Below are 23,486 nucleotides of genomic sequence, written 5' to 3' on the forward strand. Positions count from 1 at the left end.
GGGTGGCTCAGTGGGTTAAAGCCTCTGCCTTCGGCTCAGGTCATGATCCCAGGGTTCTGGGATTGAGCCCCGCATTGGGCTCTCTGCTTGGTGGGGAGCCTGCTTTCCCCTGTCTCTCTCTGCCTGCCTCTCTGACTAGTTGTAATCTCTGTCTGTCAAATAAATAAATAAAATCTTTAAAAAAAAAAAAATATATATATATATATATCTTGGGGAAACTAAGTTTATCTGTTACATAGAATGGTTAGAAATAAGTCAAATATTGGATGACCCCTGCTAAAAATGATGGTGTTTTAGAGAAGTTGCCTTTAATCTTCCTGATAGAAAATAGATAATTTTGGTTTTTTTCCCCTGTTGAAGTTATGGCAATAAAATTCTAAGAGAGAAGAGGCTGCGCTTTAGATAAAAGAACAGTAGTAAGTCAACTTCCTTTCACAAGCACAGGTATTTGCAATCACTTGAATAGAGTATGACAAAATTATTTCTAATAATAGGTGCTTTTCTTAGTTTGCTGCATTTAAGTGAGTACAAAACCCAATGTGTTATGTTGATGGCTATATAATTTACTAATTACATAATAATGTCTTAACTTTTTTTTAGTTATAATTCAATTTACTGTGCATAATCTATGCTGAAATGAAGAGCACTATTAAATGGTAATACTGGACTAAATCATCTCCTTAGGTTGGCCATTAAAAATTCTGGAATTCCTATGCCAACATAATAGGCTTCAAGCTTGGATTTTGAGTTCCTCTTTGCTCAAGGGTTTCATAACTGCCTCCTTAACTACTTTGGTTCTTTTAACTATGAGCAACCTAAATTTGTTTTTTATAAATAAAATTTGAAATGACTTTATAAGTTCAGCAACTGTCCTAAAATGAATTACAATAACATAAAAAAGGGGTTCCTGGTTGGCTCAGGTGGTTAAGCATCCAACTCTTGATTTCAGCTCAGGTCATGATCTCAGAGTTGTGCTGCTGACATGGAGCCTGCTTAAGATTTTCTCTCTCCCTCTGTCCCTTCCCCATATTCTCTCTCTCTCTCTCAAAAGAAAAGAAAAGAAAATGCCCAGTAAGATTTCTGGATTCTTCACTTAATATTCTGTAGAACTCTAGAAATTTTTGTTTAGCACATTAATTCTGGCATTTTTACTATTAAGAATAAGTTTTATAGTAAGTTAACTTGTTACAAAGTGAGTATGAAAGAAAGATTTACTAGTGTTTTAACAAAAAATGTAGCCTTGGTTTGGCATTCTCAGATGTTGAAAAATAATCATTTTGAAAAGAGAGTGAACATTCATGTAAAGTTTCATTTATCTTGAGACTCTGTGTGCCTACTCTGAGAAAGTATTTGCAGCATAACTAACTTTCTTTGAGGTTTCAAATGAAAGTGAAGAAAGAGAAGTCTAGGAAAACCCAGATTTGTTTTTTTTAGGTTAATAATTGTTAAAAATTAAAAAAAAAACTTATGCATTAAATACTTTCTGAAAGTTATCTCTATTGTGTGGAAAACATTTGGATATGTATAATTTATTGAAACCCTACTATGCCTAGAATTGGAAAGTTATGGAAAGAGACCAGAGTGATTCCAAATCAAAATAAACAAAAGTTAATTTTAATAAAAGAAAAGTTGTTTTGATGATAAAACTGAAGTACTTAAAGGAATTCTCCTAAAACTATAAAGGAAATAGACCCTTTGCAAGAAGGAATATAGAAAAGCAAGCAAAATGAAAGATGAAAAAGGCACTTTTGAATATACATTTTGTGGTTAAGATACACTTTAAATTTATATTGCATATTCTTTCAAAGACTTTAACCCACTACCAGTAAACCATTTCAGGTATCTCAGTAACAAGGAAGATCGTTCATTCTATTACCAACATTCACAGGGAAGAAGATTTGCACCCTAGGAGTATCTTTTTGTTACATAGAATAAGCAAGGACAGAACAGAGAGACCTGCCTGACTTGAGTTCTCTCCATATCTCATTTGTTTAGTTTATTTACTTTGTGGGTTTCCCATGTAATTAGATTATAAATAGCTGTAATGAATTTAAATATCCATATATTTCAAAGGCTAGTCCTCAAGGTTTTTTTTTTTAAGAAGATTTTATTTATTTGCAATAGAGAGAGTGTGTGAGAGACAGAGACAAGCAGGGGTGGAGGGTAGGGGCAGAGGGAGTGGGAGAAGCAGATGCCTGCTGAGCAGGGGGCCCAACTCTGGGCTCTATCCCAGGGCCATGGGATCATGACCTAAGCCTAAGGTAGGTGCTTAACTGACTGAACCACCCAGACACCCTTAGTGCTCAAGATTTAAAGGCAAAATGTTTTCAAAGGTCCATGAAATATGTTTTCCTTCCTTGAGAATGAACTGAGACCTAAGACTAGAAGAAATGACAGTAATTACAGCAGTACGATCGGATTTCATTAATAGAGCCAACCTAGATTGCGTCAGAAACTTGGGCAAGTCGTGGGAACTGTTGCAGAGGAGAATCCCAAACTTTATTTTAAGGGAGTGGAAGAAGTGTTGAGGGGAAAAGCTCCTATAACCGTGAGAAGGGGGTTACTTCTGCTGTGATCCCTGGTAACCTTTGAACTAAAAAAAATATTTTATCAGATTGGATAGTTTTCAGTTGTTTTTCTTTTCAATCTTTTCTTTTTATTTACAGTGGATGGAACTGAGGTTCAACACTCTGGCAAAATGCCCACACTGCAAAAAAATGTAAGTTTCTCTACCATTGGAAAGGCTACTGGGAGGTACTTGAGAATAGTTTAAAGAGAAGAATTCTCACTTTGGTAGATTTTGATTTGAAGACATACAAGACATGAATACATGTTTAATATATTTATGCTTCCCACAACTAAAAAAAAGGTATCTTTTAACTGATTAATATATTCCATTTTGAAATGAAAATGATTGGGCTTGATTATCACTCTCCAAAGGGAAATCAATTTCTATGAAGAAATTACTAAAATTACCAGTAACCTGGTGAGGATTTATAAATGTCCTAAGATGTTATAATCTATGCAAATAATCTAAAATTTATATTTAAAAGATGGGCTGTAATCTAGGAGAAATACCAAATGTTTGCAGGTTTGTAATTAGATAGTTGTTAACTCTTTTCATGTCCTGTCCAGTGAGATTATTCTCTGATAGAAAAGTGTATATAATTTATTGCCTGTCTTAAGTATTCAGTATGTTTTTCTCTATTCCCAAGTAGTGTACCTACGGAAATTAACAAAAGGCAATATAAATGTGGGAAAAAATAGAAGATATTTTGATTAAAGATATTTTATGACAGCTCTGTTGGGGGGTTCCCAGATCACCCCAGGATTCTGTGATTTTCTAGGAGGATTAATCAGAATTAGCATTTATTTGTACTCATAGCTGTGATTTATTATACAAAGCAAAATCAGAAAAAAAAAAAAGGCACATGGGTCAAAGTCTGGATGACACTAGGTGCTAGTTTCCAAGAGTCGTCTCCTATAGAGTCACGCAGGAGGGCTTAATTCCTCCCATCAGGGAATTGTTACAACCCAGGTGAAAATTATCTACTGGAGAAGCTCATTAGAGATTGTGACCAAGGTTTTTATTGGAGTTGGTCACAAGGCACCTCTTGCATAGCACATACCGAATTTCTAAACTCTCAGAAGGAAAGCAGATATTCAGCATAAATCATATTGTTTGCACGGACAATTTGGGCACAGTGAGCCACTTGTATCAGGTAGGTAATTGTGGGAATGTTTTATTTAAGTTCACAGATGCCAGCCAAGGTCAATCCTGAAAGCGGGCCTTTCTAAGGGTAGCTATCTCAGACCTGCTATCTATTAACTCTTTCTGCACAGTATTTATGTTGATAAAATTTTAATTTAGCGATTATTGTTCTCCACTTATCTGTGTGAATTGTAACTTGAGCTAAGGAAATTTAACCGCAGTGTTTTGACAGTTCAGCTTTTAAAAACTGAAAATATGAGTTCGTAATTTAATTGTGTGGTCCTTAGTATGATATAAACACCTTACCTGTTTTGAGGAAATCCTAAGAATGATCTCTAGGAGAAAAGAATTGAAAAGTATCTGAGTAGAGTATATGTAACAAAATCTCTCCTTTTATCTCTGCTAGATGTAATTCCAACTGAATCTAGCCCTATAAGAGTAACTTCTTTATAGCATATTTCTAGCTTCAGAGGAACAGACATTTCCTTTTAATTTATTTGTGAAATTAACCAACTGAATTCTTAACCTTGTTGAATTCAGTACAAGTCTGTATGGAGAAGCAAAGTGGATAACCCCAAGTAATATACAGAAAAATAGACACTCCCCCACATAAGTATGTGAATATGTATGTGAATGATAAATATTTCTGTGCGTTATCTATATTTTCACAAAAATGAAAAAAATTAAATGGCAATTATCTTCACTAAGAACATTAAATTGGGATAAAAATTCTATGGAAGGGGCACCTGCGTGGCTCAGTCCATTAAGCATCTAACTCTCAGTTTCAGCTCAGGTCATGATCTCAGGTGTTGTGAGGTCAAACCCCGTGTGAGGCGCTGCTCAGCACATAGTGGGCTTGGGCTTCGCTGCCTCTCCCTCTGCCCCTTCCTCTGCATGCATGCACATGCTAGTGCGTGCTCTCTCTCCCTCTCTAAAAAAAAAAAAAAAAATCTTAAAAAAAGGTAAAATAAGTAAATAAATAAATAAAAATTCCATGGGAAATAGCAAAAAGTTCCTGTGATTAGTAGATTGTATGCTAAGCACAGTGATGGTTCCTTTCTCTACAGAGGTGTATTAGCTGTTATCCTTCCAGCAATCCTGGAATGCAGGAATTATGACCCTCATTTTACAGATGAGGAACTGTTAGAAAGGTTAAGGATTTTGCTTTCGTGATTTGCTTGCGTCATTGTTTTAGAACAGTGGCAATGTTTTGCTAATAATAAAGTGTTGAATGTCTAGATAGTCTATAATTGGTTAAAATATCACAAGACAGGGCGCCTGGGTGGCTCAGTGGGTTAAAGCCTCTGCCTTCAGCTCAGGTCGTTATCCCAGGGTCCTGGAATCGAGCCCCCAGTCGGGCTGTCTGCTTAGCAGGGAGCCTGCTTCCCTCCCTTCCTCTCTCTCTGCCTGCCTCTCTGCCTACTTGTGATCTCTGTCTGTCAAATAAATAAATAAAATCTTTAAAAAAAATCACAAGACAGTGTATTAATGTTAAAAATTTATATCAATTACTTAAGGAACAACTTGCATAGAAATGCACATGGAATAAGTCAGCTTAAAATCATTCTTAAAGGGACGTTTATGGAATTGGAATCACATGCTAAACATGGGAGGATTCAGGGCATCCGTTACTTATTTGACTAAAGATACTGTTATCACATGAAACTCATGGTTTGTATGTACATTTGTTTTCCCTTTGAATGTTCTTCTTCATAACAAAATGACGAGTCATCTGTTGAGATAAGAGTCTAAGGAATCTTACTTCTTTTACTTTTTAAAATCTTCTTTTTTTTTTTTTTTTTTTTTTTAAAAGATTTTATTTATTTATTTGTCAGAGAGAGAGAGGGAGAGAGCACAGGCAGACAGAATGGCAGGAAGAGGCAGAGGGAGAAGCAGGCTCCCTGATGAGCAAGGAGCCCGATGTGGGACTCGATCCCAGGACGCCGGGATCATGACCTGAGCCGAAGGCAGCTGCTTAACCAACTGAGCCACCCAGGCGTCCCTCTTTTTAAAATCTTCTTAATAGATTTATTTGAGAGAGTGAGACAGAATGCGAGTGCAGGGGGAGAGGCTGTAAGAGGGGAAGAGAGAATCCTAAGTAGACTTCCCACTGAGCATGGAGCCGGAAGTGGAGCTTGATCCCATCACCCTAAGATCATGAGCTGGAAAGTGAGAGATGCTTAACCCTGTGCCACCCAGAAATTTTATTTCTTTAAACACAAGTATAAAATATCCTAAAGCTATGTTTATGTTAAAGGGGTTACTAAATCATTACTATGAAACCATCCCAAAACATGTGTAGGAAAGCTTCTCCCAGTGGATCCAGAGACCAAAAAGCACTCTTTTTCCATTGGAGCTAAAGGTGAGCTTGCTCTTTCAGTAAGCTGGGTGGCTTGTGGCCACTGCAGAAGGGGAGTTGTAGTCCTAGTTTTCTGAAGTAGTACTTGGACTGTATTATTATAAAGACTTAAGACTGGTAAAGATGGCGGTTTAATCCATGATAGTTATTATTGGCTATCATTTCTCTGTATCACTGACATACTCCTTTGTGGGTCGTCTCCTGACATTTTAAACAATAGTGGGCTCTTACTCTCTTTTATTTTGGTTTTTAGTGCTTTCTTTTATAATTATTTATGAATTGAGTAAATAGTCCTGTACTAGGTACTGGGTGCTTAAAATAAAAGGTGTAACCTTGTCTTCAGGGAACTGATTCTTGTGGGTATAAGGAAGAGAAGAGTCAACTAGAATAAAGTTTTAAATCCTTTGAAAGAGGTTCACCTATGATTTTCTGCTTTCAAGAGCCTCTAACCCAGATTGGAGGGAAAGGCAACTTGAGAGAAGGCTTCTGGTTGGGAGGTGGCATATGAAGTAAGTTATTAAAGATGAGTGGGAATGATGCAAAAAAGAATGCAGGATGGTTCCTTGTAGAAGGAGCTATTGGTGCTGAGGTACAGTGGAGTCAAAGTGTAGATGTGATGTTAAGGAAACAACAGATAGGATTGAATGTGAAGGTATGAGAGATTGGGGGTAGAGGATGACTTTACATCTGAGAGGCTATCGAACTATTCACTAAGATAATATTTAGAAGATCTATGTCTGGCAGACAGATGCTAAATTCAATTTGAACATATTAGATATAAAGAGATTCTAGGTTTGCTAGAATGACTAAGTCTTCATCCCTTGAAATTCATATCCATCCACTCTTCAAACCACCAGTCTTGGATCAGTATGGCCACTGCTTCTCCCTTCCTTTACCAAGATAACTGACATCTGAAAAAAATTCTGTATTGGTTATCTCTTTCCAAATGTATAGCTTTCCACAGTGAAACCCTTGCTTGATACTCCATTTTGAAGTGTCTCTGATTAGCTCCCTCTCCCATTCTCCTAAGCAATTATCTCTAGAAATTTACTGTTCCTCGTAAACTCCCACCCCTTCTGTGTAACTCACTCAGCCTCAGCAGATGACTTGCCTTCCCTCTCCTGATAGGACTGAGGCTATCCATGAACTCCTTCGTCTTCATGCTGCCTGTCTATCCACTACCTGTGTCTATACGTACTTCATTTTCTCTTCTCAGAGGGAGGCAGTTCTCTCCCTTTTAGTGCTTATCCATAACTCTGTTTGATCATGGCACCCATTCTGTCTTCAGTGAAGTGCAATTAGCCATCAGTTCCACTAGGGGATGAGGAATTTGCTTTGACAAAATTCACATCCCAGTTGCAGATTCTAATAGATCTGATCATTCCTCTGATTCTGCTTTTTCTCTGTAGTAGGTATTTGGTTCTGTTGATCATCCCAGTTTTTTCCTTAAAATTAGTTCTTTTCTTGGTTTCTAGTACCACTTTCTCCTTCTTTCTTCCCACGTCTGAGAACATTCCTTTGCTATTTCCTTTGTTGACTTCACTTTCTCTTCCAAGTAGTTAAATATTGCATTTCTTCAGGGTTGCAACTTGATCACACTAGATCTTGGTTTTCTCAGTTTCCTCTGTCATATATATGTCATTAAATCTCGACCAATATGCCACTAAATCTCCCCAAATCTCTTCAGATATAAATATGCAATCTGTTTTCACTATTTTCCCTATTGTTATTTCAACCTGGGTATCCATAGGCATTTCGAACCCACATATCCATCTTCCTTACGCTCTGTCAACTAATCTTCCTTGTGTGTGTGTGTGTGTGTGTGTGTGTGTGTTTAAGATTTTATTTATTTGACAGACAGAGATCACAAGTAGGCAGAGAGGCAGGCAGAGAGAGGAGGAAGTAGGCTCCCTGTGGAGCAGAGAGCCCGACTCGGGGCTCTATCCCAGGACCCTGGGATCATGACCTGAGCTGAAGGCAGAGGCTTTAACCCACTGAGCCACCCAGGCACCTCCCTTGTGTGTTGATGAATGTATTATACTGGTGAATGTTACATCATCTGCCCAGCTGACCAAGCCAGAAATCTGAATGTATCTTTATTCCCTGTATCCAAATGGAAACAAGTCCTATCAGTTCTGTCTCTTGACATTTCAATTCTGTTCTCTTAGTCTCACTATTCCTACTTTAGTTCATACATTTGGGATCCCTCTCCAGGACTGTTGTAATGGCTTCCTAATTTATCTCTTGGCCTTCAGCCTTGCTGTTCTCTTTTCCATTTATTAGAGTAATGGCCCTGGATACAAATATGATTTTAAACTCTCTGGCTCCAAATCTTTTAGTAGCTCCAAAATTCATGGTCATGATGTACAGTTGTGCAGGTTGAATACTGCACAACAAGGTGCTATTTTCATTGTTATTCTAGGTTTGTCTATATATGTGGCATATAAAGTATCCCTAGGAAGGATATATTCTTATTGACATAAATGCACCATATGGACTATTATAGGCCCATTGCCTAAAATCCAAAATGGAATTCCAAACTTCTTTTTTTTTTTTTAAAGATTTTATTTATTTATTTGACAGACAGAGATCATAAGTAGGCAGAGAGGCAGGCAGAGGCAGAGGGAGAAGCAGGCTCCCTGCCAAGCAAGGAGCCTGATATGGGACTTGATCCCAGGACGCTGGGATCATGACCTGAGCCGAAGGCAGCTGCTTAACCAACTGAGCCACCCAGGCGTCCCAGAATTCCAAACTTCTTAACAAGGTATATACAACCTTCCAAGCTTAGGTATTTGCCTAATCTCTTTAGTGATATCTTTATTATGTTTTCTTTGACCTTTATACACAACTCACTCTGTGCCATCCTCAACAAATCCTACTTCCACACATACATAGTACAGTTTCTTGCCTCTGTCCCTAAATCTCACCCTACTAGGCTGGGATGACCTGGCTGGTCCCTTTCTCATTCCTGGAAAACCCCTAGTTAACTTCACAAGTGAGCTCATACAGCCCTTGCTTCCAGGACTCTACTATTCACCTACCGAAACCTTCTCTGAAAGAAAGGTTATTCTGGTGCGTGTTTCTTGACCAAAATTCTTATGTTTTTCATACCTAAACAATGTCATTGTTATCTGCTAAAATGACTTACTTACTTTCTCATCTGTTCACATCTTACCCTGCCTTTAAGCTGCCTCTAATAAAACATTCCCTAGCTACCTCATCGAAAGTTATGCTATAAGTAACATTGCTTGGCACCATCTTTTTCCAGAAGTCCTTTATAAGACCCGGGGTTAATAGGGGAGTATTGTGAAAGGAAAAGTTAATAATTTGAAGAGTGAATTGTTAGATGTTTGGGAAGTATTGGATGATCTTTTCCTCCTGGGAGATTTACTATCCATATTTTGTATATTAAATGCTCTTGACTTTTACATCCAGTAAAATGAAAGACTACTTAATGCTAACAAACATCTTTTTAAATGCATAGGTCAGTTCATATGAAAGTTAAGAAAATACCCAAGAACCTGAAATAAAGAGGCAAGGACAATTATGACTGTCATTTCAAATATCGTGAGAGTGTTTACTAATACTGGTGATCCAGACCCTTGGGTTTCAATGTTCAGATGAAGAATGAGAGGAAGACCTTGGACTTGCAGAAGGTTGAGAGTGGGAACACTATCCCCTCACCCCCAGAAAAAGTCCTTAAGGCTGTTCTTCATGAAAAGAGTGGATGGAAAAAAAAAAAAATCCACCAGAAAAGGAATATTATAGAGATTTTATAAGAACACTGAGTTTGAACCTTGTATTTTACTTCATATATATGGTCTAGGAAAAGCCAGTCTCTGAAAGCAATTTAAAGTGGTTTAAGGTTTGTATCATTCTAGGGAGCCTGGGAAAAGCAAATGAAAATTCTCTGTGATGAAGCCACCCCAAACCATTCTTACGAATTTTTTATATTAAGAACTGCCAAAATAAATTCTCAACAAAAATTACCAACCACATGAGGAAACAAGGTACTACAAGCATAATCAACATCAGAAACAAACAGTATAATTAGATTCCCAAGGACTTCAGATATAATTATTAGATACAGAATATGCTATAGCCATGTATAAAATATTTTTAAAAAATAGAAATGAGAAAACAGATAAAACTAGAGACTTTTGAATCTGGGAAACAAACTGAGGGCTGAGGAAGGAGAGGTCAATGGGCAGATGGGACAATTGGGTGACGGGCATTAAAGAGGGATCACGATGTGATAAGCACTGGATGTTATACGCAACTGATGAATTATTGAATGTTACATCTGAAACTAATGATGTACGATATGTTGGCTAATTGAATTTAAATTTTAAAAAATGATCAAGCACACACAAGAAACTGTACACAAATTCTCATAGCAACTTTATTCTTAATAGACCCAAATTGGAAATAACCCAAATGTTCTTCCATGAGTGAATGGTTAAACAATCTGTGGTACTTCCATACCTTGAAATACTACCTCTGCAATGAAAGGAATGAGCTATTGACATATGCAACAGCTTGGATGAATGTAGGCTGAGTGGAAAAAAAAAAGTGCCATGAGGTTGCCTACAGTAGGATCCCATTTATGTAACATTTTGAAATGGTGAAATTTTAGAAATAGAGAACAGATTAGTGATAATGTGGTGGGTGCAGAGGGTAGGCAGGTGGGAGGGACGTAGGTGTGGTTATAAAAGCATCCTTATAGTGTTGGAACTGTTCTGTATCTTGACTGTGCTGATGGATACTTAAAACTACACATATGATAAGATTGTGTAGATTTAAATACACACATACACAAATGAGTATAAGTAAAGCAGGAAATCTGACTATCAGTGGATTGTATCAATGCCAATATCCTGGTTATAATACTGTACTGTAGAGTTTTCCAGATGTTGTTACCATTGGAGAAATTGCATTAAAAAAAATATGAGATCTCTCTGTATTATTCATAAATCTGCAGTTGTCTCAAAATAACACATTTACTTAGCAAAAACAATAACCAGCTAAATTTTAAAAGCAACAATAAAACTTACAGAAATTACAATGCAATGGACAGGTAAAGCAGCAGATGAAGCTGAAAACTGAAGTTGTGGATTAGAAGAGAGAGGTAGGTAAATTACCCAGAATCCATCAGGGGCACACAGGTGAGAGTAGTGTTGAGACAAATATGTATGAGAGAAGCTGAAATATATCTGATCTAGAAGGCAAAAACAAAGAATGAGATGGGGCATTTGAAGAGTTAATCCCTAAGGATTTCCAGATCTATGAAAGATACAAACCCTTAGATTCAAAAAGAGCAGTGAAATCTGTGCAAAATAAGCAAATGCATTGTAGTGAAATTGCAGGAAACCTAAGATAAAGAGAAGATACCAAAAGCAGAGAGAGAAAAGATGGATTTTTTTCCAAAAGAAAAAAATTTTTAAGTAATTTCCACTCTCAGTGTGGGGCTCAAACTCAAGACCCAGACACCAAGAGTCGCAAGCTCCACCTACTGAAACAGCCAGGCTCCCCAAAACAGATTTTTTAACTATAAAAAAAGATAACCGTTCTGTCAACAAACATCTTAACAGCAACAATGGAACCCAAAAGATAAATTTAAAAATACTTAAAAGTATTAAGAGAAATTAACTGTCAGACTGGTATTATAGACCAATCTAAGTCATAGTAGAATAATGAAGGCAGAATAAAAGTGTTTTCAAATGCAGACCAATGAACCACAAACAACAACAGCAACAAGTCGAGAACATTTACCATCTTGATACCCTTACCAAAGAAACTACTAAAGGATGAATTTAGGGAAAATAGAAAAATATCCCAGAAGAAATTTCTACAAGGCAAGTAATCTTGTAACTTGTAAACAGTCATCGGGATCATTGTATAAAATAGCAAAAATAACAGTAATGATAATATTAATGCCAATGAATTTGGAGAAATAAAAATATAACAGAATCAAAATATCGCAGAACAAGAACATATAAGACGGGAGCAGAATATTTGAAGTTAAAGCTTTCTAAAATTCCTATTTTTATTGGGAGGGTAGATTTACAATTTTAGATTTTAAATGTTATGTATGTTAAATTTTACATGTCACTGCTAAATTAGTACAAATTGTAAAACTTTCTAAATAGTAGGTGGAAAATGGAAATTAATAGAATTATAGTCAATCCACAAGAAGTCCAGAAAAGAGGGTGGAAAATCATAGGAAATACAGAAACTACAGAAAGTGAAAATAAGAGATCAGAAATAATCCATATATATATCAGCTTTCAGAATAATGTAATTAGACAGAAACTGTCAGCAGGGCTTGCTACAAATTATCAGACTAGACTGAGGTCCGTCTTTGTGCAGTTTGAAGAATAAACTCATGAAATACAAGAGCATAGGATGAGAGTAAAAAACGGAAAAAAGATCAAATCACAAAACCTTCACCAAAGGAAAGGTCCCATACGAACACTAACCAACATAAAAATAATAATATTAATATTAATTAAAAGAGCAGATTGCTCTCCTCTTCTTCCTTGTACCAGAAGAACTTTTCAGAGTCTGACTGGCCACTCAGCTAACCACAATTTCAAGCCTCTCTTGAGGAAGGTTGTAGTCATGTGTTTCAGTTAAGGCAAAACTTTTCTTTTACCCACTGAGCCATCCAGGCACCCCAAGGCAAAACTTGTCTTAATTTTCTCTCCCCTCTTCCATTTGGCTGGAAAAGGCATCTGCAGCAGGAGACTCATCACCTGTGTTGTTTGGCAATAGCAGTTTATCACAGAACAGAGCAGTCTACCAACCCTAAGCTGTACATTTACCTTTGAATTCTCATATGTAAGAGAAATAAATTTTTTAAAAATTTTTATTTATTTGACAGAGAGAGAGAGACAGGAAAGAGATCACAGGCAGGAGGAACAGCAGGCAGAGGGAGAGGGAAGAAGCAGGCTCCCTGTGGAGCAGGGAGCCCGAAGAGGGGCTTGATCCCAGAACCCTGGAATTATGACCTGAGCAGAAGGCAGATGCTAAACCAACTGAGCCACCCAGGTTACCCGTGAAATAAACTGTTTAAGCCACTGTATTCTGGATGTCTCTTATAGCTTTTTAGTAGGTACCTTAAGTATCTCATAGGCTTTAGAGTAAAAAGAGTTATTATTATGGTCACTTCATCAAAAACATAAACTCTGGGGGCGCCTGGCTGGCTCAGTTGGTAGAGCATGTGACCTCAGGGTCATGAGTTCAAGATCTACTCTGAGCATGGAACTTATTTTAAAATGAATGAATGAATGAATGAGTGAATTAAAAAAAAACATACATTCTGGATTTGTGTGCACCACATAATAGGACTTCAAAATAACTAAAATAAAAATTGAGAATTATAAGGATTGTGCCTTTGTGGATCAAGACATAAATATGAAAAGGTAAAATCTAATATTTTTAGAAGATTTAAAAAATATTTTTATAACAGGTAGGAAAGAATTTCCTACACAAGGCAGAAGAAAGTACAAACCTGAAAGGGAAATGTTGATAATTTTTACTGTATTAGAATTACCTTACATTACATAGATTTTGTGAATAAAAACTCATTATCAGAAGATGTTATTTAAAATGAATTTTTAAAACCACAAGCTAGAATCCTCAGTGACAGTAGCATCTTTGTGCCAAATCAGAGCTGAAACTGCTGTCACGGTTTTCACCCCACTAACTGTTTGCAAGATTTCTAGTGGGTGTAGTTTAAAAATTTTTAAAGAACCAAGAATTTTCTCAGTTATTGGCACACTCTGTGAACCATGGTTTTGAGACAATCTATGAATTCACTAAAATGTGTATCATATGAAGGAGCTTTGTAAAGGGTCAGGAGCAGACTACCTCTATCAGGATGTTACTAGCTCCCCCTGCTGGATGTTGTACCCACCCCCACTCCTCCACTAAGTGGCAGGATAAAGTTCTTAATCAGATGGATTCACCTCACAATCCTACTCCTTCCTTCCTTCCTTCCTTCCTTCCTTCCTTCCTTCCTTCCTTCCTTCCTTCCTAAAAGATTTTATTTATTTATTTGACAGAGATCCCAAGTAGGCAGAGAGGCAGGCAGAGAGAAAGGAAGGGAAGCAGGCTCCCTGCTGAGCAGAGAGCCAGATGTGGGGCTGGATGCGGGGCCACTGAGCCACCCAGGTGCCCCACAATCCTATTTCTTAAATGGCCTCAGGCTTCTGCTTCTTGAAAACTATTGACCCTTGCATGTGCTTGAAGGTTGGATGAGTCAGACATGATCAAGAAATGACAAAAGAGCCTTGGTAATACTTTACCTTTGTGACCAACTGTTGGATTTAAAACAACAACAATAACAACAACAACAACAACAAAAAACCCTTGGTAACATTGTCAGTATCAAGAACCTGTTTACATTGTTACATTCTATTGTAAAGTCAGCTAAACTGCATACTTCCAGCAGGACTTTGTATATAGTTAAAGGAGGGAGGGGCCAAGCCAGGGATAAATTACCCATTTGGAAAATGGTCCTAAGAGATTCTTTTGTGTTTGGCACTTTAAGGTCATTGTTTGGCAGGAGTTTAGAATTAATAGTCTTTCTAGAAAAAGTGTGCTTTTTCAGGTTTAGAACCTATGTTGAGTCTTCTTTTAATGGGTTTTCATAATATTTTAAAACTATTTGTTTAGTAATGGCTTTTGTTTGGTTTTTAGGTAAAGGTTAATCTTAATTTAAAAAACAAACCCACAGACTAAAAGAAGATATAAATAGAATAGATAGCTTCCTGGAATAGTATGCAGACTGTGTAAGTATCACCTGTGAGTCAGTAAGCTAAAGAACTCAAAGCAAAGCGATAATAATATGAACAAACAATTAATAAAACCAGTAGTCAACTAGCATTTGAAAAGATGTTCAGCCTTGCTCGAAGTCATGTTAAAACCACAGCAAAATACCATTCGCACCCATGAAATTGTCAAGCATGAAAACAATACCAAGTGTTGAAGTGTCGGTGTGGGTGGAATATTGGAAGATCTCATATCAAGATAGTGAGGGTATAAATTTAGCATTTATTAAAGTTGAAGATACGTCTCCAGTACAACCCAGCTATTCTGTTCTGAGAATATGTTCGAGTAATTCCTGCATATGTACATAGGAGACATAAAGGAGTGTTCAAAGCAGCTTTGTTATAGTAGCCAAAAATCAAGGCAGTAAACCCCTTGACTGTCCTGTCCATTGACAGGGAGAATGAGTAAACTGGTGCTTTCGTATAACAGAAGATAGCTGTGAAAATGAATGAATTCGATCTCCTCATAGAAGTATGGAAGAGTCTCATGTAGAGTGTTAAGCAAACAAAAAAGGGCAGGTCACAGAAGCATCGTTTTATATGTATTCATACACATACAGAGGTTTAGCACATGCAAAACAGTACTACATTCTGCATACAGACATCACGAGATTTCTTAATCGATGCAGTAGGTGCTTGTTGCTCATTTATCCCTGTGATAATATGGCAGTTGAGTTGTAGAGTAACAATAGGTTATTTCTTTTCTGGGAAGACTTCCCAGAGGTAGCGATTGTGTAAGCTGGATGATGAAAAATGGGCATGGGTTTTCTAAGGAGAATTCATGCATTGAAATTAATGTACTAAAGTGGATTTTTGGCTCACAGAAAAGATGCTCCAATATTCACTTAGGACCTTTTGACTTATTTAATATATAATTCTAATAAACTGACTTGTCTCATAATCCATAGCAGATTAATTATCTGTATTAGCAGATACACAGGTAAATAAATGAGAAATGACAGCCTGTGGTGAGTTATAAAGGCAGGGAACATCACCAAATGCCTGCATAAGAATTAAAATTAAAAGTAGTCTAAGGCTAACTATAAAGGCAATGAATCTTATGTCTTGGTGACTCCACACAGCAAGCTGTACACTATATTGATGACCCCAGGTTACCCAGATGTTTATGTTTCAGTTTAACAATTTAGGAATATGTATATATATGTATATATATACATATTCCTAAATATATATACATATATATATACATATATATATATTTGAAACATCATTCAGCAGTTTTTTAAAAAAAATTTGGAGCTTAAAGGAAACCATTTTTGTGTTATGCAAAATTAACCTCTTTGGAATAACACATTTTCAAACTATGCCTAGTAAGTAATGCATTTCTATATTCCATTTATTCAGCATACATTCCTTGAGCAATTACTGTGTGCTAGCTGTGATGTTGACTGGCCATAGAAAAGCAAATCAGATACTTCATTATCTCATTCACTAATACAGTGCCTCCTATATGATATATTTATGTATTTATGCTTAGGAAAAGAAAAAAGTGCTAATTTGGGTGGGTGATCTCTGCTCTACTTATACCATTTTGAAATTACAAAAATTAAAAGTGTAAATGACTAAAAACTATTGGATTTAAAACTTTACTTGAGAAGCATGATAACAGTATATGATTTTATGAATTTCCCAGAGATTCTTGCAGTATGTATTAACAGATTTTGAAAAGTTAACCTCTTGAATTTTATAATCCTAATTCTAAAAATTTATCTTAAGAAAACTAAGCAGATGTTTTTAATTGATGTTTACCTGGTTTATAGTAGTGAAAATTCTGTGTCCAGTAGTAGGATATTGACTAAATTATGTTGTATTCATCCATTGGAATTCCAATTTAAAAACATTTAATGACATAGAAATTGCTTATACTATGTTGGTAAATTACCAAAAAAAATTGGCTGGAGGAAAATATGTCGAAATAATTTATGGTAGTGGGATTATAGTTAATTTTCTTTGTCCTTTTTATTTTTTACTCTATTTTCCAAATTTTCTACAGTAAACATATACTGTTAAAACTGCAAAAATTCAAGCACTGTTTGTAAGATAGTACATATTTCCCATCCTAGAATACATTTTTTGAGATGTATTTTTATATTGGAAGATTTTTTTTTTTAAGATTTTATTTATTTATTTGACAGACAGAGATTACAAGTAGGCAGAGAGGCAGTCAGAGAGAGGAGGAAGCAGGCTCCCCGCTGAGCAGAGAGCCCGTTGTGGGGCTCGATCCCAGGACCCTGGGATCATGACCTGAGCCGAAGGCAGAGGCTTTAACCTACTGAGCCACCCAGCACCCCTATACTGGAAGATTGTTCTTGACCACAGTAGTTCTTTTGTGGATACTGTCAATAACCAAGGCTTGAACTTTGGTTAAAGCCACTGTAATATAGTTTACCATTTATGATTATATTAGCTCATTAAAAATTGGCATTTTTATGCATGTTCTTGTCTCTCAAATTGAAGAAATAAACAGAAGTACCTGTGTCACTAGAGCCAAAGAACAGTATTCCCAGGGATGAAAGGGAGAAACTGCATGGAAATAATGCTCTCTTTTACTCATGAATTTGCAGTTCCTCAGTGGGTAGCGCACTTCCCCGAAGACGCTGCTGTGCATATATTACCATTGGAATGATATGTATTTTCATTGGAGTCGGATTAACTGTGAGTATTACTCTACTCACTGTTAGAATTCTTTCTTCTCACCTTTATCAGTAGTAAGTGATGAGGCCTGAGACAATCTTCAGTGATCCCGGAAGAGCCTGCCTCCCTGGCATCCCAGAAGCTTCTCAAGGACTGTGGGCAGTCAGAAGCCCAGTCCATGCACCTGTGTTTAATGGAGTTTAATGGTGTTTTGGGACTCCTCTCAAGGTCCGTGACCTTGGGGACTTTACCATCCATTTAGCAAAAATCCATTGTTTTTATTTAGTGCCATAGCAAAGCAAAAGCAATAGTCAGCTATGGAGGTCTGAAAAACCTTTCTCTTTATTCAAGTTAAGCACAGATTTATTATCATGGGGATGGTTTATTTTTAGAGGCGACTGAAGCTAAGTGGTTGGCACTGGGGATTATTCTCTCCCAGGAGGAGGAGGAGTTACTGATCTTTTTTTGCTACCATTTACTTCCCATTCTCCTTTGTCCTACCTGGTCCCATATTATTAGGAACACTGTTGTGTCGTATAACACCGAGGAGTTTAGGTGACAATTTAGTTACTTATCGAAATAACATGTTCAAGTGAGCTTTTTTGTTTATTTCATAAAGTTTGTAGTTAATATAACTAGCAGTATTGTCCTGCTAAATTTTACTCTGTCAATGATAATCAACAAATTCATCAACTCATATTTCATAGGAATATTGTGGCCTCAGGGATATATTTTATAAAAATCACATGTAAGCCCACACAGGCTCTTTAAGCAAATATTTGCTTGAAGTTTTTAATCTTTTGTTATTATATTGCTTTTTATTTTAGGTTGGCACCCAAGATTTTGCAAGGCGATTTCACGCAACCTATGTTTCTTGGGCAATTGCTTATCTCTTAGGTTTGATCTGCCTTATCCGAGCTTGTTATTGGGGAGCCATAAGAGTGAGTTACCCAGAACACAGTTTTGCATAAGCTTGCTTATAATTCAGTGATGCAGATGAGAGTATCTAGCAGTTCTTGATAAGCTACTCTGGACATATTTGAATCATTCACCCTAATGGATTCCATTTCTGGTTTCTGTATAAAGTTTCAAGACTTGGGGAGTATTTTATGAACAAATGCTCATTGCACTACATTATATGCAAATAGTTTGTTTGGCTGCTAGGTTTTCAAGCTCCGAATAATAAAACTGTCTTCATGTTCTTTTACATGTCTTAAAGATATTTTTGGATTTGTCACCAAACATTACATATAACATCACCCTTCTGTTATTTTCAAATCAGTTATTCCATTACTTGCCGATTTGTGAGTATTCCCAAGGAGTGTTTATAAATGTTTCTACAATAGCTTCACATTTATACTCACATTTTAATTAAACAGTATCAAAATTGCTTGCTTTAAAATCTAAGCAATATGCATTTTGCTTGAACTGCTTACTGTAACTTTAACCTAAGATCATAGTGACCTTATTCAGGAAAACAAAAAATTGAGTGTACCTTCAAAGACTTGACATTCTTGTCAGATAAAAATCATTTCTAGATACTGTATGCTTGTTTTTTGTTGTTTGTAGAAAGATACGATATTTTGGTAGTAACTTAAAATACAAGAATGAAAATATTTATTTGTCCACAGTTGGAGATAATGTTGGATAAATGTTTTTTCTCAAAGATCACAGGACTTTTGTCTTTCATTTTTGTCTGCTTTTTAATTTACTAATTCTAAACGTTCTGGTCTAGATTTATGAAATTTAATGTTAATCAGCTGTATGTATTCCTTTATAGATCTTGGAGGAAGTATTTCACGTAACATGTTTTATAATACTTAACCATTTAAACAAAGATATATTTACACTGGATTGCCCCCCTTTTCATTAGATCATGGTAGATTTTCTTATTGGGCTAATTATGGACTACTTATATGAGAAGAGAACCTATGACATTTTACACTAGCTAAAATGTTGAGATTAGAGGTAGTTACTCTTATTCTTCTCGAATATAGCTGGTCTGATGGTTACCCAGTTTATTCAAGAAAGTAGATCAAAGACAAAAAGCAGCATAGTTTTCTAAGAATTCACTAGGATTTGAGGAATCAGCTCTTGCACTGCCCATCTTTGCAGTTTTGAAAAAGAAATTGCTTAATTGAGAAATAATGTTCTAAAGCCTTTAATGTAGTAGAATTGAGATAAAGAGATAATGAGTAAATAAATTGGCTCTTCCAGAGATAAGAATAATAATTTAAATTATTTATGTTCCTGACTAGTATAAAAATGTACTCATCAGAGAATTTGGAGCAAAATACATGTAAACTTCAAAGAGTAAATGATAAATGTCTAAATACAGTAGCTCAGGATTATATGTACCTTTGAAAATACACTAATAAAGATTATCGTTCAAAACTACCTTGTTATATTCCGTTTTTTAAAAATAAGATGGTGTTTCCAAAATGCCTTGAGTTATTCATCTAAAGGAGTTTTCATGTTTAAGGAACATGTATAATGTTACTTTATATAATATTCGTTTATGTTTTTTTCTAGTATTTTCATGGTTTCATTTTAAAAGTACAGATTTTAAATCTACTTATAATACTTTTGATGTAAGGTATGAAATAAGAATCTAATTTATTTCTTTTCTTAATGGTCAGCTAGTTGTAACCACATTGTATATAGAATAATCCCATTAATCCTCCCATTCCTTTCCCATAAATTTAAAATCTCACATTAAATTATATGCCGCATGATCATTTTCCTTTTGGACTGTAATTCCATGATAGCAGGAACTTTGGTGGTCTTGCTCACTGCTTTATCTTCAGCATTTAGAACAGTGCATAGTGCATTTGTGTTCATAGATATTTGTTGCATGAATGAATAAATGGTTAAATGAATTGGCATGTTAAATTTTTACACTTTGGGGGGCACCTGGGTGGCTCAGTGGGTTAGGCCTCTGCCTTCGGCTCAGGTCATCATCTCAGGGTCCTGGGATCAAGCCCCACATCGGGCTGCCTGCGGGGAACCTGCTTCTCCTCTCTCTGCCTGCCTCTCTGCCTACTTGTGATCTCTTTCTGTCAAATAAAAAAGAAAAAAAAATTTATACTTTGGGTTTGGCCTTTATATTTTGTTATAGAATATATAGGTGAATGAATATAATATATAATATAATCTTGTGTTAAGGAAAACTTTCTAAATAAAACCCCAAAGCAGAAATCAAACAAAAGGATTGATAGATTGTATGATAAAAAGAAAAAAAAAAGGTTCTGTGTGAAAAAAACATAAACAAAGCCAAAAGATAAACTGTATTTCCCAAATAGTAGAAAGAGTTAATCTTTTTATTTTATTTTATTTATTTATTTTTTTAAAGAATTTATTTATTTATTTGACAGAGAGAGATCACAAGCAGGCAGAGAGGCAGGCAGAGAGAGAGGAGGAAGCAGGCTCCCCGCTGAGCAGAGAGCCCGATTCGGGGCTCCATCCCAGGACTCTGAGACCATGACCCAAGCCGAAGGCAGTGGCTCAACCCACTGAGCCACCCAGGCGCCCCGAAAGAGTTAATCTTTTTAATATGGGAAGGAACTAAAGGCATGAAGAAGCAATTCATTAAGAAGAAATATGATAAGTAAAAGCATGAACTTCTTTTCAATTTATTAATAATCAAAGAAGGTAAGTTAAAACAGTAAAAATACTATTTTTTACCTAGCATATTAACAAAGAATGAAAAAGAGGGATTAATCCTTGTAATTCTGAAGATATGAGAAAGCACACACACAAACACGCAGTCTTTGACAGTAATTCCATCACTACGAATTTATTCTAAAGGTGTTCTGGATACAAGAACAAATATATTTGTACAACGATATTTATCACTTTTTTGTTTATAATAGGGATTGAAAGTAAGAAGTCCAAAAATTAAGCAATAGGAGATGGGTGAAATAAATTATGGTATACTCATAATATGAAATAGTAAGTAGGCATTAACAAGATGTTGAAATCTCTCATCTAAGTGAATTGGCAATGGTTCACAAAATATTGTGACAAAATCATATTATAAATCAAAATGTTCAGTGTTATCCACTTTTTGAAGAAAATGATTTTACGTGTATGTGTTAAAAAAACTAAGGAAAATTAAACACTAAATATTAAAAGGGCTTCTCTTGGGGTGATAAAAGGCAATAGTAACTTTTAAAAAATTCCTGTGGTAGATTAACAGTTGGAAGGTTAGGTTTTGCTCTTGATGAATAGATAAGAATGCCATGTGGTTATCATTACCAATGTCTGTTACATTTTCATTTAGATCCTTGAAGAGTTTTAAAATAATTTTATTAATTCCAAACCAATACATTTCATTGATAAAACCTTATTTTTTAGAGTTAATATATCATATATTTAAGCTTTGTCCTATATGAATTAACATAAATTTTTAATTAATTAAATCCAGATTTATAAGTTTATACCCAGATTTTTTAATTTATTTATTCATCTGACAGAGAAAGAGAGAGACCATGAGAGAGGGAATACAAGCAGGGGGAATGGGAAAGGAGAAGCAGACTCCTTGCTGAGCAGGGAGCCCAAGGTGGGGCTTGATCCCAGGACCCTGGGATGGTGACCTGAGCTGAAGGCAGAGGCTTAACAACTGAGCCACCCAGTAACCCCTACCCAGGCTTTTTTTTGAAAGTAGAGCATTCCTTCCAATGCCTGGTACAGATACAAAACACAGGAAGTGCTGGGAAAATGTGATTTGAAAGAATACACCATAGTCACTAATTGGAAAAGGAAGGATTTTTTTTTTTTTTTTTTTGGTTCCGGCTATACAAAGTAGTAAAACAAAAATGGTCTAGTTCTTAGAAAAGAGGGAAAAAATGGAACCACGCTCAGTTATTCTTGAGCGAGTCATTTGTGGGAGTACATGCGTCATTTAGAAGATCCAATAACCCATGTGAGGCACAGTGCTCGCCTCACAGCACATGCAGTATGATAGCCACAGGAAGCCTAGAAAGCACATAATTCTTTTTTAAAATGTATTTATTTATTTATTTGAGACAGAGAGAGAAAGAGAACACAAGTGAGGAGCAGAGACAGAGGCAGAAGCAGATCCCCCACTGAGCGGGGAGCCTGCTCAATCCCAGACCCTGGGATCATGATCTGAGCTGAAGTCAGATGCTTAACCTACGAGCTACACAGGCACCCTAGAAAAGCACATATTCTTGTTTCTCTTACTAGAAGAAATCGAAGTGTCACTCTCATCGTTCTGAAAAACTGGGTTTTAAGTAGCGCAGGTGTATGCATTTAAAACAAGTACTCCCAGATGATGTTGATGTAGGTTTTCCTGGATCATACTCGAGAAACACTGCACTATACCGTGCACACACCAGTTTGCGTCCACTTTCAATGGCATTCACATTTTCTTATATATAAAAGCTTTGTATTGGAGTAAATAATGCCATTTCCTTTGTTTAGTTTTTAGTCTTGATCTAGCGATACTTGTGCTTGTAGGTTATGAAATTATAGCCGTTTCCATGTGCACTGTCTCAAAATTGCTATAAAACCTAAATTTGTACTTATTTGATGTGTTTTGGTGCACATGTACATATATATGTGTACACACACATAATAAACACTGAAAAAAACTCTGGTGTTTATTGATCTGCCTTACAGCTTTGTTAATATTTAATCTCTATGTCACAGTGATGACTCTACCATTGAAGCAGCTCAGTCAGGGAGGCTAAATAATTAAAGGTCATTCAGGTTATATGTGATGGAGCCAGTTGGAATCAAACAATCTGCCTTCAAAATTTATCTGCTTTCCACAGCATGAGGTTTTATTGTGCTTTGCTTTGTACAGAAAAACTTTTGAGTTTTGTGCCCCCTGCTGTTCATTGTCTATAACTCATTTGTGGAAAGAAAACTGAAAAATGTTTGGCCTCAGTATTGATTTCAC

At 36.1% G+C, this 23,486-nt stretch overlaps 1 protein-coding gene across 1 annotated transcript in view; it reads left to right on the top strand.

The window, feature by feature from the left end:
• The window catches only part of PIP4P2 (phosphatidylinositol-4,5-bisphosphate 4-phosphatase 2), a 59,291-nt gene extending 39,334 nt beyond the window's left edge, over positions 1-19,957 (top strand). The window contains exons 5-7 of the mRNA XM_032869066.1: positions 2,667-2,719; positions 17,491-17,581; positions 18,388-19,957. Coding sequence (XP_032724957.1) covers positions 2,667-2,719; positions 17,491-17,581; positions 18,388-18,531 — 288 coding nt within the window. The 3' untranslated portion in view covers positions 18,532-19,957. The remainder of the gene's footprint in view (positions 1-2,666; positions 2,720-17,490; positions 17,582-18,387) is intronic.
• The last annotated feature ends 3,529 nt before the right edge of the window (positions 19,958-23,486 follow it).

The sequence above is a fragment of the Lontra canadensis genome, unplaced genomic scaffold, assembly GCF_010015895.1.
Source record: "Lontra canadensis isolate GAN:19392208 unplaced genomic scaffold, GSC_riverotter_1.0 scaffold37, whole genome shotgun sequence".
NCBI lineage: Eukaryota > Metazoa > Chordata > Mammalia > Carnivora > Mustelidae > Lontra > Lontra canadensis.